Source organism: Microcaecilia unicolor, chromosome 5 (assembly GCF_901765095.1).
Source record: "Microcaecilia unicolor chromosome 5, aMicUni1.1, whole genome shotgun sequence".
NCBI classification, from domain to species: Eukaryota; Metazoa; Chordata; class Amphibia; order Gymnophiona; family Siphonopidae; genus Microcaecilia; species Microcaecilia unicolor.
In genome coordinates, this window is record NC_044035.1 from 4790371 (window position 1) to 4805928 (window position 15558).

The window sequence follows — 15558 nt, forward strand, 5'->3', positions numbered from 1 at the left end:
TCTCTCTCTCTCTCTTTCTATCTTTCTCTGTCACTCTCTCTTTCTCTCTCTCCCTTTCTCTCTCTCTCTCTCTCTCGCTCTTTCTCTCTCTCTCTCTTTTTCTCTTTCTCTCTCTCTCTCTCTTTCTCTCTCTCGCTCCTCCTTTCTCTCTCTCTCTCGCTCTTTCTCTCTCTCTCTCTCTCTCTCTCTTTCTCTCTCTCAATTCATGTCCTCTGGTTCTACCACATCCCTGTCTCTGGAATGGATTTATTTGTATATTAAGTATTTAAACATTTTCCTCTAGGGTTTACATACTGTATACAGCGCTTTAGTCTTGCTGTCCCTGGGCATAAAGCACTGAGCTATAATTCTGGTCTGCTCCAAATCAGGGGCGTAGCCAGACTTCGGCGGGAGGGGGGGTCCAGAACCCGAGGTGAGGGGGCACATTTTAGCCCCCCCCGGCGCCGCCAACCCCCCTCCCGCTACCGCCACCACCAACTTTGACGCCCCGCTGTGGACGACCCTCTCGACCCTCCCCCCGCCACTACCATCGGCTACCTTTGCTGGCGGGACGTCAGACTCACAGAAACAGAATGAAGCCTTGCGCTGGAAGAAGAGGGCCTTGGGTGGTGGGGGTTGGGGTCCCCCACCAGCAAAGGTAGCCGACGGCAGGTTGGTGGCGGGAGGGGGAGTCCAGAGGGTCGGGGTTGGCAATGGTGGGGGGGGGGTCAGTGGTGCCCGGGGGGGGGGGGGCTAAAATGTGCCCCCTCACCTCGGGCTCTAGACCCCCCTCCTGCCGAAATCTGGCAACACCTCTGCTTCAAACACTCGGCAAAGGCTGCCTGAGTTCTGGAAGACACAGCTCACTGCTAAAAGAAAAAAAAAGAACAGCCAGTACAGTCACTGCAGTGAGGAGCTGTGGGAGGAGGGCAGGGGGGCTACAATTCGTTTCTACTTGGCTTTTTCCGTGTTGTTGGTAGTCTTCGCCATTTCGTCAAGTTTTCCATGAATTCTATGATCTCACTTTTTAATTGAACCTTTCTTTCTGTTATTAATACTAACAGGGCTTTTTTTGAGGGGGTACTTGGGGGTACCGAGTACCGGCACCTTCTCCATTGTCTGCTAAAATTGACCCATGGACCCCAAGTTTTAATGAAAGAGCTCAGGCTCTACACACCAATTCTGCCTTGTCATAGATTCTGTGACTGGTTGCAGGGGGCCTGGCTATTGTGAGGTGGGTCCCTCAATGATCACCCCACCCCTGAAGGGTGGCCCGGCATTTGAGTACCGACACCTTTTTCACCAGAAAAAATGCACTGAATACTAATATTATTGATTCACATAAGGGCAGATTAAATGTAACAAGAATTCTAAAGCCACAATGTCCAAATACTATATTAAAACCAGGACATACATGATTGTTTATCTGGATGAAGGCATCGGAAGGGGCTGGTCTTTATCATCGTTAATTGCCTCCCACCTAAGAAGATGAAAATTGAGCAACAGAGCTCTCTGAAATTCATACACAGCATCAACCAAAGTGAACAGATTGCTTATTTCAGAAATGCTGCACAGCAGAACACGTTGAAAAGTTATTATCAGGTCTCGACAGGGACAGGTGCTACATTAGACACTAACTGATTTATTGAGGGATGAGCTTTTGAGAAACAGAATCCTGTTCATCTGCTGTTCAGGAGGTGGGTAAATTGATCCGCCATTGAATACCTGTGTGTTTGTGAGCATCATTTATCGTTTATTCATTTTACTCTACTGCTACTTATTGCGAACAGATTGGAACGGTTTACATCAAAATAGGACATCACATAAAACAAATTAATTAAACAAAAGATTCTAAATAAGAATGACATAAAATACATAGTAACATAGTAGATGATGGCAGAAAAAGACCTGCACGGTCCATCCAGTCTGCCCAACAAGATAAACTCATATGTGCTACTTTTTGTGTATACCCTACTTTGATTTGTACCTGTCCTTTTCAGGGCACAGACCGTGTAAGTCTGCCCAGGACTATCCCCACCACCCAACCACCAGCCCCGCTTCCCACCACCGGTTCTGGCACAAACCGTGTAAGTCTGCCCAGCACTATCCCCGCCTCCCAACTACCAGCCCTGCCTCCCAACCACCGGCTCTGGCACAGACCGTATAAGTCTGCCCAGCACTATCCCCGCCTCCCAACCACCAGCCCCGCCTCCCACCACCGGGAGAACAAACATCTTACTTTTTTTTTTGGTTACATTTGTACCCTGCACTTTCCCACTCATGGCAGGCTCAATGCGGCTTACATGGGGCAATGGAAGGTTAAGTGACTTGCCCAGAGTCACAAAGAGTTGTCTGTGCCTGAAGTGGAAATCAAACTCAGTTCCTCAGTTCCCCAGGACCAAAGTCCACCACCCTAACCACTAGGCCACTCCTCCACTCTGAAGAGCATCACATCATCCACACAAGTCTCAGTCTTACAACATGTGGAGGGGCATTTTTGATATGACGTCTAAGTCCGACTTTCGATGTTTTGCAAAAAAAACATCCGAAATCTGGATAGCAAAGAAGGTCATTTTCAAAAAAGGAAAACGTCTGTCTTTTGTTTTCGAAAATAGAAGGTTTTGTGATTTGGACGTTTTTTGAACATATCCATAGTATTGGCAGAAGATCGGTTTAGTACCTCAGTGTATAGGAACGAGGCTGATTGCAATTCCTTACTGCATTACTCTACTTATCATCCTAGAAGTTAAAGAAACAGTATACCCGTTGGACAGTTTCTGTGGGTTAAAAGATAATGCTCTGACGTTGATGATTTTCGAACAAATACCTCTTTAATGGCAGATGGTTTCAAAGTAATTCGGAGGGCATATAAAAGAGCAGGATATGCCCATAGAGAATTACAAGATGCTAAAGTAATGTGTGTATTTACCATATTCTGTCCAAGCTACTATTCTTAGCAAGGTCATTATGAAATAATTGTAATACACTTAAAATGCATTCAGTGTTCCAACAGATGCCTACATTGGCTTATAAGAGGGGGAGAAACTTGGGTGAGATCCTTTCTGTTGTTAATCCACGATTGGAGCGTGCTTTAGACTGTAAAAGTCAGCTTACTTGCAATCAATGTGCAGAGTGTACATTTGTTTTGAGCATGAGTAAGGTTATTTATTTATTAGGATTTATTTACTGCCTTTTTGAAGGAATTCACTCAAGGCGGTGTACAGTAAGGATAGATCAAACATGAGCAATAGGCAATTACAGCATCCTATTCCTCCTATTAATCTTATTACTGGAAAGACTTTCTTTTTGAAGGATCACTATCCAGCTTATTTTCGAAAGAGAAAGATGCCCATATTTCAACCCAAATCGGGAGATGGGCGTCTTTCTCCCGTGGGCGACCAAATCGGTATAATCGAAAGCCGATTTTGGGCGTCTTCAACTGCACTCCGTCGCAGGGACGACCAAAGTTGATGGGGGCGTGTTGGAGGCATGGTAAAGGCGGGACTGGGGCGTGTTTATCGGCCGAGGAGAGATGGGCGCCTTCGGACGATAATCGAAAAAAGAAAGGCAGTTTTACTGCGATTTTGGGTCACTTTTTTTTACCCTTTTTTTTCACGAACAAGTCCCAAAAAAGTGCCTCAACTGCCCAGATGACCACCGGAGGGAATCAAGGATGACCTCCCCGGACTCCCCCAGTGGTCCCTCCCACCAAATAAAAAGAACTTGAAAAACCTTTTTTTCCAGCCTGTATGGCAGCCTCAAATGTCATACCCAGCTCCATGACAGCAGTATGCAGGTCCCTGGAGTAGTTGTTAGTGGGTGCAGTGGACTTCACCCAGGTGGGCCCAGGCCCATCCCCCCCTACCTGTTCGACTTGTGGTGGTAAATGGGAGCCCTCCAGACTGCCCCCAAAACCCACTGTACCCACATGTAGGTGCCCCCCTTCACCCCTTAGGGCTATGGTAATGGTGTAGAGTTGTGGGCAGTGGGTTTGGGGGGGGGATTTGAGGGGCTCAGCACCCAAAGGAAGGGAGCTATGGACTTGGGAGGTATTTTACTTTTGTTTTTTACGTTTTACAAGTGCCCTTTAGGGAGCCCGGTTGCTGTCCTGGCATGTGAGGGGGACCAGTGCACTACGAATCCTGGCCCCTCCCACGACCCAATGCCTTGGATTTGTTCGTTTTTTAGCTGGGTGCCTTCGGTTTCCATTATCGCTGAAAAACGATACCGCCCAGCTCAAATCCGATGCATTTGGCCGGCACAAACCGTATTATCGAGAAAAAGATGGACGTCCATTTTTTTCAAAAATACGGTCTGTCCCGCCTCTTCACGTACCCGTTTTCGGACATAGATGCCCATGGCGTTCGATTATGCCCCTCTATGATTGTTAACTCAGAGAATGTAGTATATGCGATTACTTGTCCTTGTCATTTGTGGCATAAAGCACAGACATCTAGAAAAATTAAAATCGGGATGGGGTCATTTTTGTACATTGGAAATCCCTGAACCAGGTCACATATCAGGAATGGTGGAATTTGTTGTTCCAAACTTAGAAGTATGAAACATATCTTGCAAAAAAATCACTTAAGTTTGCCTTGCATGTGGAAAAATGGCCTCCCCTTGTATCTTATTTTCAAAATGTACCACGCTGTGCTTAATATCAATAGCTGCTGTTCTCTTACTGGATATGGCATGTTCCTTTCTTTTCTTCTATTGCCTTATACACCGTGTATAATCTTTGTTACACAGTGGTTTGTACTGTATTGAAAACCAATAAGAATATTTAAAAAAAAATAGGGATAGGGAAACATTTGAGTAATATTCGTTTTGATAAGAACGAAGATCCATTGGGGAAGCATTTCAACTTTCAGTTGCGGATTTACGATTTGTAGAGTTACAGCAAGTTCATTGCAATAGAGGTGGGAATATGTCAAAACTCTTGTTAAGGATGGAGCAGAAAATGACTTATTTTTGATAAACTGTACATCTCACAGGGTTGAATAAAGAAATTGGATGGTGTAAAGTATTTTAAGTTATCTGTTATTTATTTTGTAATTAATAGTTTTCAGTTCTTTGGGTTGTGCATGTGCAGGAGTTTTGCTAGCAGAGAAGTCGGTTCTCAGTGGTGGCTCCGCCATGACCTGCTATTATTAGGATTTAATAAATGGTGTTTAGGTAATTATGAATGTATTATGTTTTTAAAGGTTTGGGTATCATTTTAGTGGGGTATGTAATTGCAATTCTATCTTGTGCAGGTTAACGGCTCCTGAAGACGCCATCAGGCGAAACGGAGAACCGTGTCGAGCTGTTTGAAATGAATTTTGAACTGTTGATCTGCTAAGCTGGTTTTCGGCTGGTTTGAGAATTATGTAGCTGCAATTTTGAGGCTCTATTCTAGGAAGAGATTGTAGATTTTATTTTTCAGTACAAGTTGGGATTGTGAGGAGGTCCTTCAGGCAGCTTATTGAGAGCTGTTTGATGTTGGATTTGTTTCCGCTTTATTATCCAGAGATTAACGGACTTGTCTTATCTCAGAACTTCAAAGCTGTATTTTGATTCTTTTGGCAAGGGATATTATGCGCCAGCAGATAAGAATATTTAGGGAATATTTGAGGCATGAACGTTATAAAGACTATTTAAGGTGGAAAAGTGATCTCATAGCTACCTGAAAGGGCTGAAGGGTTATAATGTTAAATTTTGATATGCAGGGATTTTTTTGAGGGGGTACTTGGGGGTACTGAGTACCGGCACCTTTTCCACTGTCTGCTAAAATTGACCCATGGACCTCAAGTTTTAATGAAAGAGCTCAGGCTCTACACACCAATTCTGCCTTGTCTTAGATTCTGTGACTGGTTGCAGGGTCCTGGGTGCATCGCTGAGTGATCACCCCACCCCTGAAGGATGGCCTAGCATTTGAGTACCAGCACCTTTTTTGCTAGAAAAAAATGCACTGTTGATATGTATTTATTATACAGAGGGTTTATTAAAAAAGAATATTTGTTATTGGCCTCTCTGTGTTCTGTGACTCTTTCCTCAGTTTAGCAATACAGAAAATTTGTCATATCAGTAAACTTTCTCAGATCTGAACTGGTACCGTTCATACTGTGATCCGTTTGCAGTGCCTCAGATCACCTTGTCATGTCCCTCCGCTCTTTAAATGATTACTAGTTAGTTCTTCCCAGTCCCCAAAAATGCCACCCTCGAATCTACTAGACATCGAGCTGCACCTGCCCCGTGGAACTCTTTACCCCTTTTCATTCGATCTAAGTTTTTCTTTGCAGAAATTTAAACCCCCTGGTTAAAGCCCGGCTTTTTCAACGAGCCTTTTCCGTTTCATAGGATTGGGTTCTTCTTCTTTTTTGGGGATTTTTTGCATCTGATTAGCCAGGACCCTCCCTCGGGTGTTTCTCCCTCCTTCCCCCCTCTCACGTAGGCATGTATTTAGTGTTCCTCAGTTGGTGTAGTGTATTCTTGCTTTTTTTTTTTTTGTTACATTTGTGCCCTGCGCTTTCCCACTCATGGCAGGCTCAATGCGGCTTACATGGGGCAATGGAGGGTTAAGTGACTTGCCCAGAGTCACAAGGAGCTGCCTGTGCCTGAAGTGGGAATCCAACTCAGTTCCCCAGGACCAAAGTCCACCACCCTAACCACTAGGCCACTCCTCCACTGTTGCTACTATTTGAGATTCTACATGGAATGTTGCTATTCCACTAGCAACATTCCATGTAGAAGTCGGCCCTTGCAGATCACCAATGTGGCCGCGCAGGCTTCTACATGGAATGTTGCTAGTGGAATAGCAACATTCCATGTAGAATCTCCAATAGTAGCAATATTCCATGTAGAATCTCCAATAGTATCTATTTTATTTTTGTTACATTTGTACCCTGCGCTTTCCCACTCATGGCAGGCTCAATGTGACTTACATGGGGCAATGGAGGGTTAAGTGTCTTGCCCAGAGTCACAAGGAGCTGCCTGTGCCTGAAGTGGGAATCGAACCCAGTTCCCCAGGACCAAAGTCCACCACCCTAACCACTAGGCCACTCCTCCACTCCTTGCTTGTATTACATTTTCCTATTCAACACTGTAGTTCTTTTTTCCTTACTTTGATTATCCCCCGTTTACTAAGCTGTGCTCGCGGCAGCCACGCAGCAATGCTGACACAGCCTATTCAAAGTGAAAAGGCTTAGGGTTACCATATGTCCAGTTTACCCAGACATGTCCGCTTTTTGAGGACATGGCCAGGCAACCGGGCGGGTTTTGCCAGCCGGATTTCCGGACAAATGAGCAGGGTGGCGGGTGGGCCTAATGGTGCCCTATCCTAGTCCCCTCCCCTTACCTTACTCTACTGCCCTGGTGGTCTAGTGACTTTTTCAGGGCAGGAAAGAGGGGGCTCTTTCCTGCCCCAAAGAGGTCATTAGACCGCCAGGGCTGTAGAGTAAGGTAAGAGAACGGGAGGATAGGTCACCCTTAGGGGGGTGTGATGGGGGGGGTGGGGGTGTGTGAAAGGGGTGGGGCGATATGTGACAGGGATGTGTGAAAGGGGGCTGGATGGGGGGCGTGGCGTGGCAGGGGGTGGGGCATGTGTCATCTTTTTTTGGGGGGGACACCAAATATGGTAACCCTAAACCACTTTGAATGTAGTTGCAAAAACTTCAGAAAGGCGGTATATGAAGTCCCATTTCCCTTTCGTTAAATAGGCTGTGTCAGCATTAGAGCATGGCAGGCACTAGCACAGGGGTATATATTTTATGATTATTGTACACCGATTTGAACTGTTCACTTGTTCAGAACTCTTATTTTATCAACCTCACTTTAATATTCCCTTATCTTTTGTTTGTCCTGTTTGTCTGTCCTAATTAGATTATAAGCTCTGTCAAGCAGAGACTGTGTCTTCATGTTCAAGTGTACAGCACTGTGTACATCTAGTAGCGCTATAGAAATGATAAGTAGTAGTAGTAGTGTTTGGGATTCCGGAATCTTGCTACTCTTTGGGATTCTGCACGGAATCTTCATACTCTTTGGGATTCCGGAATCTTGCTACTCTTTGTCCTTATGCCTTATTTGTCCTGTTTGTCTGTCCTAATTAGATTGTAAGCTCTGTCAAGCAGGGACTGTCTCTTCATGTTCAAGTGTACAGTGCTGCCTACATCTAGTAGCGCTATAGAAATGATAAGTAGTAGTAGTAGTAGTGTTTGGGATTCCAGAATCTTGCTACTGTTGGGATTCTACGCGGAATCTTGCTACTCTTTGGAATTCCGGAATCTTGCTACTCTTTGTCCTTATGCCTTATTTGTCCTGCTTGTCTGTCCTGATTAGATTGTAAGCTTTGTCGAGCATGGACTGTCTCTTCATGTTCAAGTGTACAGCGCTGCGTACGTCTAGTAGCGCTATAGAAATGATAAGTAGTAGTAGTAGTTAGCAAATGTGGTATAGAAAGTCTGAATAAATAAATGAAAGGTGGACCAAAAAATCTCGACAGCAAAAGTTGATCAAAGTGACTTTATTGGCACCAAATATATAAATGTGACCCGTTGAAACACAGTCCCATGTCGGGTCACATTTATATTTGGTGCCAATAAAGTCACTTCAATCAACCTTGGCTGTTGAGATTTTTTGGTCCACCCCTACTTCTTGACTTTGACTGTTTATATACACATGGGGGCAGTGGCATAGCCACGGGTGGGCCTAGGTGGGCCAGGGCCCACCCACTTAGGGTTCAGGCCCACCAACCAGTAGCACACGTTTAATGGTAGCTGGTGGGGATCCCCAGCTCCCCCAGCTGAAGACCTCCCCCTGATGGTAATGAAAACGCTACTCTCCTTCACCTGCACATGCTCAGTCTTCAGCGCATGCCTGCTGCAGACTGTCAAGGTGGAAAGAAGTGTTTTCTCGCCAGCTGAGATATTTTGTTTTGGTGGTGGTGCGGTGGGGGGGGGGGGGGAGAACACTTGGTGCCCATCCACTTCTTGCCTAGGCCCACCCAAAATCTGTTGTCTGGCTACGCCCCTGCGTGGGGGGGGTTTCTTTACCCTGACCTGTTGGTTGCTGTTCTGACGTAAATAAATTAAAGGGAGGGTCCAAGAAAACAGCAAGGCAAACGATCTGCAAACTCCAAGATGGAAAGACAAAAAGCAGATCAGTAAAAAAATATGTTATTAAATGACAACCAAATATTCAAATCAGCCCGACACTGGCTGTGTTTCGCCCAACTGGGCTGCAACAGGGGATGTACGGAAGTCTGAAATCATGAATCTTCCAAAACACAGTAAAAAAACAGCACAAACCGAATGAATCATAAAAGATAGTGGCGTGAGTACCGTCCTGCACCTTCACAATTCTAAAATTTTTTCAGCATTTTAGAATTGTGAAGGTACTGTATTTTGGAAGATTCATGATTTCAGACTTCCGTACATCCCCTGATGCAGCCCAGTTGGGCGAAACACGGCCAGTGTCAGGCTGATTTGAATATTTGGTTGTCCTTTAATAAAATATTTTTTTACTGATCTGCTTTTTTGTCTTTCCGTAACTAAATTAAAGACATAAATAAATTCACATCCAGTTAACTGTATTGCCAAAGTAATAGATAAAGTGATTCAAATAAGCAGAGGATAAAGTATCAATGAAAAAAGATTGGCAACAGATAACTCTACCACACTCTATTCCTCATGTACCCCATTATAGCGCACATGTCAGCCTGCCTTGATTTCCTGCTACATAGGATAGTTGTGTGTCTGAAGTGAAATTCTTCTCCTTCACTGAAGAGTTCTGTAGCTGAACAAAGGTCTTCAACTTTTCCCAGATACTGCGCTGGGTTTCTTACACCCGCTGATCCTGGTGAAAGGGTGTGTGCAGGATTCTCTGGTTACTCCAGAAGGGCTCGCCAGCCCATCACCAAACACACAGGCCTGACAGAGAGCTTTTTGACAAACATGCTGATTTTTTATTCACCAAAAAAAAAAAACCAGCCAAAATCTAAAACCAAATGCAAACCGTAGACTCTTCACTGGCACACGCATGGACAAAGTTGAGCAGAGACACATCGAAACACCAAATTCTGTCCCTTGTTTATCGTACGTGCTCTGTTTTTGTGTTTTTGGTAAACTGAAAATGGATGGAAGGGAGCACAATGAATTTCAAAGCAGAAACACAAACTGGAAGGGTGGAGCGCTCTTGGAGATGAACTTGTAAAAAGACGTCTCTGAGAGGGGAGGAAATGTGTTGAATCAGTCAGGGGAGAAAGGTCCGGAACATGTGAGTCACATGGGGTCTTCAGTGATGCCCTCCAGGGGCAGACTGCTGGCATTGTCCATTGATACCCTCTCATCTCTCCTCCGGGAGCTGGGAGTCTGGAAGCAGATGTAAGGTCTGTGGCAGGCCGGGTGACATAATGAGGGGTAGTGTTGCCTGTAGCAAACGTAGGCAAAGATCAGGCCAATCACTCCTCCGACAAAAGAGTCTGCAATAGAAAAAGGGCCCATTAGGAAGGGGTGGAAATGGAATTTAATGCCTGTGAAGAGGGGCCTCTGGTGGCATAGGAAGGTACTGCATCTGCTAAAGGAGAACAGCACCAGGAGGGGGCGATCACTGTGTGGTGCCACTGGGTCTAGACTACAGAGCTGCATGGGAATGGGGTTAGCGGAAATCCGGCGGGGAGCCCCTCCATGTCCACAGGACTCCCGCAGGGATGGATGAAAATCCTGCAGGGATCCCGCGGAAATGTAGTGCCAGGCCAGCCAACAAGTACAATAGCGCTAAACAATTAATGGATATGGTTAATAGCACTGAAATTCCCATAAGCACCGAGAGGGGACGTTATCAACATGAGTTACATGTTAAGTTATTTTACCACAGAGGATGGGCAGGGATAGAGGAGATTACATGCGGGGATGGATTAGATTCCAGCGGGGATGGGCTGGTGAAACTTCTGTCCCCCATGCAACTCTCTAGGACACATTTCTTCACACACAAAACGGACTTCGACAAACAGCAATACCTGTGAGCACGTGTGGGTCATGGCTCCTATATGCAATCCTATGGCTTTCAATGGTACAACATATAGACCCTGCTCAGTTTTCAGCAGACGGCACTTACTACTTCCTGTAACACGCCTCTATTAAGAATACTGAAAGAATGACTACTGGCTTCCATCACATGTATGTAACTAGTCCCAGTCACCAGCTCCCATTCTGTCATATATATGTAACTAGTCCCTTCACTGGTTTCTGTCACGTACACATATAACTAGCCCAGTCACCTGCTCTCATCTCATTAACTAGTCCCAGTCACTGGCTCCTGTCACATGTATGTAACTAGTCCCAGTCACCGGCTCCCATCGCATGTAACTGGTCCCAGTCACCGGCTCCTGTCACCTGTATAGAACTAGTCCCTGTCACTGGCTTCTGTCACACACTACTACTACTACTACTATTTAGCATTTCTATAGCGCTACAAGGCATACGCAGCGCTGTACAAACTAGTTACACACATGTAACTAGTCCCAGTCTCCAGCTACCATCACATGAATGTAACTAGTCCCTGCCACCGGTTCCCATCACATGTCTGTAAGTAGTCCTTGACACTGATTTCCATCACATGTATGTAACTAGTCCTGTCACTAACTTCCATTACAAGTAACTAGTCCCAGCACCAGCTCCCATCACACATATGTAACTAGTCTCAGTCACCAGCTCCCATTAAATATAACTAGTCCCAGTCACCGGCTCCTGTCACATGTATGGAACTGGTCCCAGTCACCGGCTCCCATCACATGTATGTTAGTCCCTGTCACTGGCTTCTGTCACACACATGTAACTAGTCCCTGTCACTGGCTCCCATTACATGTAACTAGTCCCAGTAACCAGCTCCAGTCACACATATGTAACTAGTCCAAGTCACCAGCTTCCATCACATGTAACTAGTCCCAGTCACCAGCTTCTGTCACATGTATGTAACTAGTCCCAATCACTGGCTTCTATCACAAACATGTAACTAGTCCTATTCACTGGCTCGCGTCACATGTATGTAACTAGTCCTAGTCACCGGTTCCTGTCACATGAATGTAACTAGTCCCTGCCACTAGTTCCCATCATACATATGTAACTAGTCCCAGTCACCGGCTCCCATCGCATGTAACTGGTCCCAGTCACCGGCTCCTGTCACCTGTATAGAACTAGTCCCTGTCATTGGCTTCTGTCACACACATGTAACTAGTCCCAGTCTCCAGCTACCATCACATGAATGTACAGTAACTAGTCCCTGCCACCGGTTCCCATCACATGTCTGTAAGTAGTCCTTGACACTGATTTCCATCACATGTATGTAACTAGTCCTGTCACTAACTTCCATTACAAGTAACTAGTCCCAGCACCAGCTCCCATCACACATATGTAACTAGTCTCAGTCACCAGCTCCCATTACATATAACTAGTCCCAGTCACCGGCTCCTGTCACATGTATGGAACTGGTCCCAGTCACCGGCTCCCATCACATATATGTTAGTCCCTGTCACTGGCTTCTGTCACACACATGTAACTAGTCCCTGTCACTGGCTCCCATTACATGTAACTAGTCCCAGTAACCAGCTCCAGTCACACATATGTAACTAGTCCCAATCACTGGCTTCTATCACAAACATGTAACTAGTCCTAGTCACCGGTTCCTGTCACATGAATGTAACTAGTCCCTGCCACTAGTTCCCATCATACATATGTAACTAGTCCCAGTCACCAGCTCCCATCATATGTAACTAGTCCAATTCACTGGCTCGTGTCACATGTATGTAACTAGTCCCAGTCACTGGTTCCTGTCTCATGAATGTAATTAGTCCTTGACACTGGCTCCCATCACACATATGTAACTAGCCCCTGTCACTGGCTCCTGTTCCACATATGTAACTACAGGGGTACAGCCTAATGCCATGACATATGTTGCATTCTATTCTCAGCTGTTTGGAGAACTAGATTTGCCGGGTCCCTCCTCATTCCTGGAGTATTTCTTTTTTTTAATTAAAAATTCTTATATCTCACAATATATTCACATCTAGACTGTGAACAAAAACCCTACCTAATTATAACATTAGGAAAGTACAGCCTGCTTACGTTTAAGTGCTCCGTTATCCATACACACATCTATAAACAGGCACAAACACGCACACGTATAAACACATGTGCACCTGCACATCCGTACATTAACATGTGAGGGGAATGCCCTGGAGACAGCACCCCTCACAGGAAGGATCTGGAAGTGAGGCTGCGCTGGGAGCTTTGGTTCCTGGTTCGGTACAAGACCTGCAGACTATCGTATTCCTAATTGTGACAGGGCCAAGTTCTCTCAGCTCTTCTTCTGGAACTGGGCAGCAGAGCTGGACTGTCTGTGACCTATTTACCTATCAGCCTAGAGAAAATATCCAATTTCCAATCAGAGACATTTTCCTCTGCTGCATGGGAACTGAGCTCACGGTCGATGACTGTGCTGCAGTAAAATCATTTCTGTCTCATAATTGTCTGATTTCTGCCCTGGAAAATTTCCCAACTGTCTGCTATTACTTCTTATTGTTTTTTTCTGAAAACTTCCAAGCCCCTCTCCATCTTTTCACTTCAGAGAGGCAGCGAGCCAGGGGCAAAGCTAAGCTGTAGCTGGGATGGGTTTTGGAGCCAGCCTGGTGTCCCTGGTCCATCATGCTCATCATTCCCTGGATCTCCATGCACGGGGGGGGGGGGGGGGGGTGCGCTGGCCCTGGCAAGAACTCAGGTTCAGACAGTATCAGTGGCCTGACAGTTTGTGTGTCACCGTGACCCCTCTCTAACCGCTGATGGTGCTTCAGATGGTCCCTCACAGCTGTCTGATTAATCTTCTGTCTGGCTGCCCAGACTATTATTGATCTTCTAAATCCAGGGGGCAGAGCAGAGAGATAAAATCTGACAGCGCTGGCTCTTTCACGGGGGCTGCCTTTCAAGGTCTGAGACAGCGCCCGTCCCTTCTTCACCTCTGATCCCGGGGCCCTCTCTGATGAAGGAACAAATCCCACAAGGGCAAGCAAGATAAGCATGGCAGAGAAGTGACAACGTTTGGGGGCGCCAGGCAGGAATGGAGCCCCCTGCCACATAAGTACATAAGTAGTGCCATACTGGGAAAGACCAAAGGTCCATCTAGCCCAGCATCCTGTCACCGACAGTGACCAATCCAGGTCAAGGGCACCTGGCACGCTCCCCAAACGTAAAAACATTCCAGACAAGTTATACCTAAAAATGCGGAATTTTTCCAAGTCCATTTAATAGCGGTCTATGGACTTGTCCTTTAGGAATCTATCTAACCCCTTTTTAAACTCCGTCAAGCTAACCGCCCGTACCACGTTCTCCGGCAACGAATTCCAGAGTCTAATTACACGTTGGGTGAAGAAACATTTTCTCCGATTCGTTTTAAATTTACCACACTGTAGCTTCAACTCATGCCCTCTAGTCCTAGTATTTTTGGATAGCGTGAACAGTCGCTTCACATCCACCCGATCCATTCCACTCATTATTTTATACACTTCTATCATATCTCCCCTCAGCCGTCTCTTCTCCAAGCTGAAAAGCCCTAGCCTTCTCAGCCTCTCTTCATAGGAAAGTCGTCCCATCCCCACTATCATTTTCGTCGCCCTTCGCTGTACCTTTTCCAATTCTACTATATCTTTTTTGAGATACGGAGACCAGTACTGAACACAATACTCCAGGTGCGGTCGCACCATGGAGCGATACAACGGCATTATAACATCCGCACACCTGGACTCCATACCCTTCCTAATAACACCCAACATTCTATTCGCTTTCCTAGCCGCAGCAGCACACTGAGCAGAAGGTTTCAGCGTATCATCGACGACGACACCCAGATCCCTTTCTTGATCCGTAACTCCTAACTCCGTAACTCCTAACTCCTAACACTTACCCTGAAGTAAGCCAGGGCTCCACTCTATCCCCTCCAACAAAAAGTCTATAAAGGAAAGTTGGCAGGATGCAGCACACTGGGGGCTGGAAGGGCCCAGGCTAAGGTAGGGTGGAAGCAGCGCTATAGGTGTGTAGAGAAGGACTGATGGGATGCTGGATATGGGGGGGGGCAGGGGGGGCTCATTTAAAAGTTACAGGGGAGCGTCAGAAACCCTAGTTCAGTGCCTGCACAATCAGTTCCCAAAGCATAAACACATACCTAGTCACAGGCTCACATGGCGTCTGTGTCAACCGATCTCCCCAGCCACTCGTGCTCTCTGCTACTCACGCGTGGCTCTCTCTGAGCCTCTGTTACCCCATTTTTGAATTCCAGCTAAAAACCCCACATCCTCATCAGTGTCTGACTCCCAGGTTCCCTTCACTCACCTTGGACGATAGGGAATCACCCTGGGATTCTTCCAGAACTAGGGCTCTCCCCCCTTGCTGGAGAATGTAGGGCAGGGTGGAGGGGGTCTGGGCTAAAGCCAGCGTCCCCAGCGCCTCAGTTTCCCAGCTCCCTTTCTGCCTTCTTGGCTATGGTAGATTTATACCCACCTGCCACCTTAGCAGCTGTAAAACAATGCTAGCCAAGCTTGCTGCTCTGCCGGGGTGCTAG

The 15558-nt window shown here is 46.2% G+C and overlaps 1 protein-coding gene across 1 annotated transcript in view; it reads right to left on the bottom strand.

The window, feature by feature from the left end:
- Positions 1-9980: 9980 nt before the first annotated feature.
- PLPP4 (phospholipid phosphatase 4) overlaps positions 9981-15558 on the bottom strand; it is a 126724-nt gene continuing 121146 nt past the window's right edge. The window contains exon 7 of the mRNA XM_030204741.1: positions 9981-10435. Within this exon, the coding sequence (XP_030060601.1) occupies positions 10236-10435 (200 nt within the window). The 3' untranslated portion in view covers positions 9981-10235. The remainder of the gene's footprint in view (positions 10436-15558) is intronic.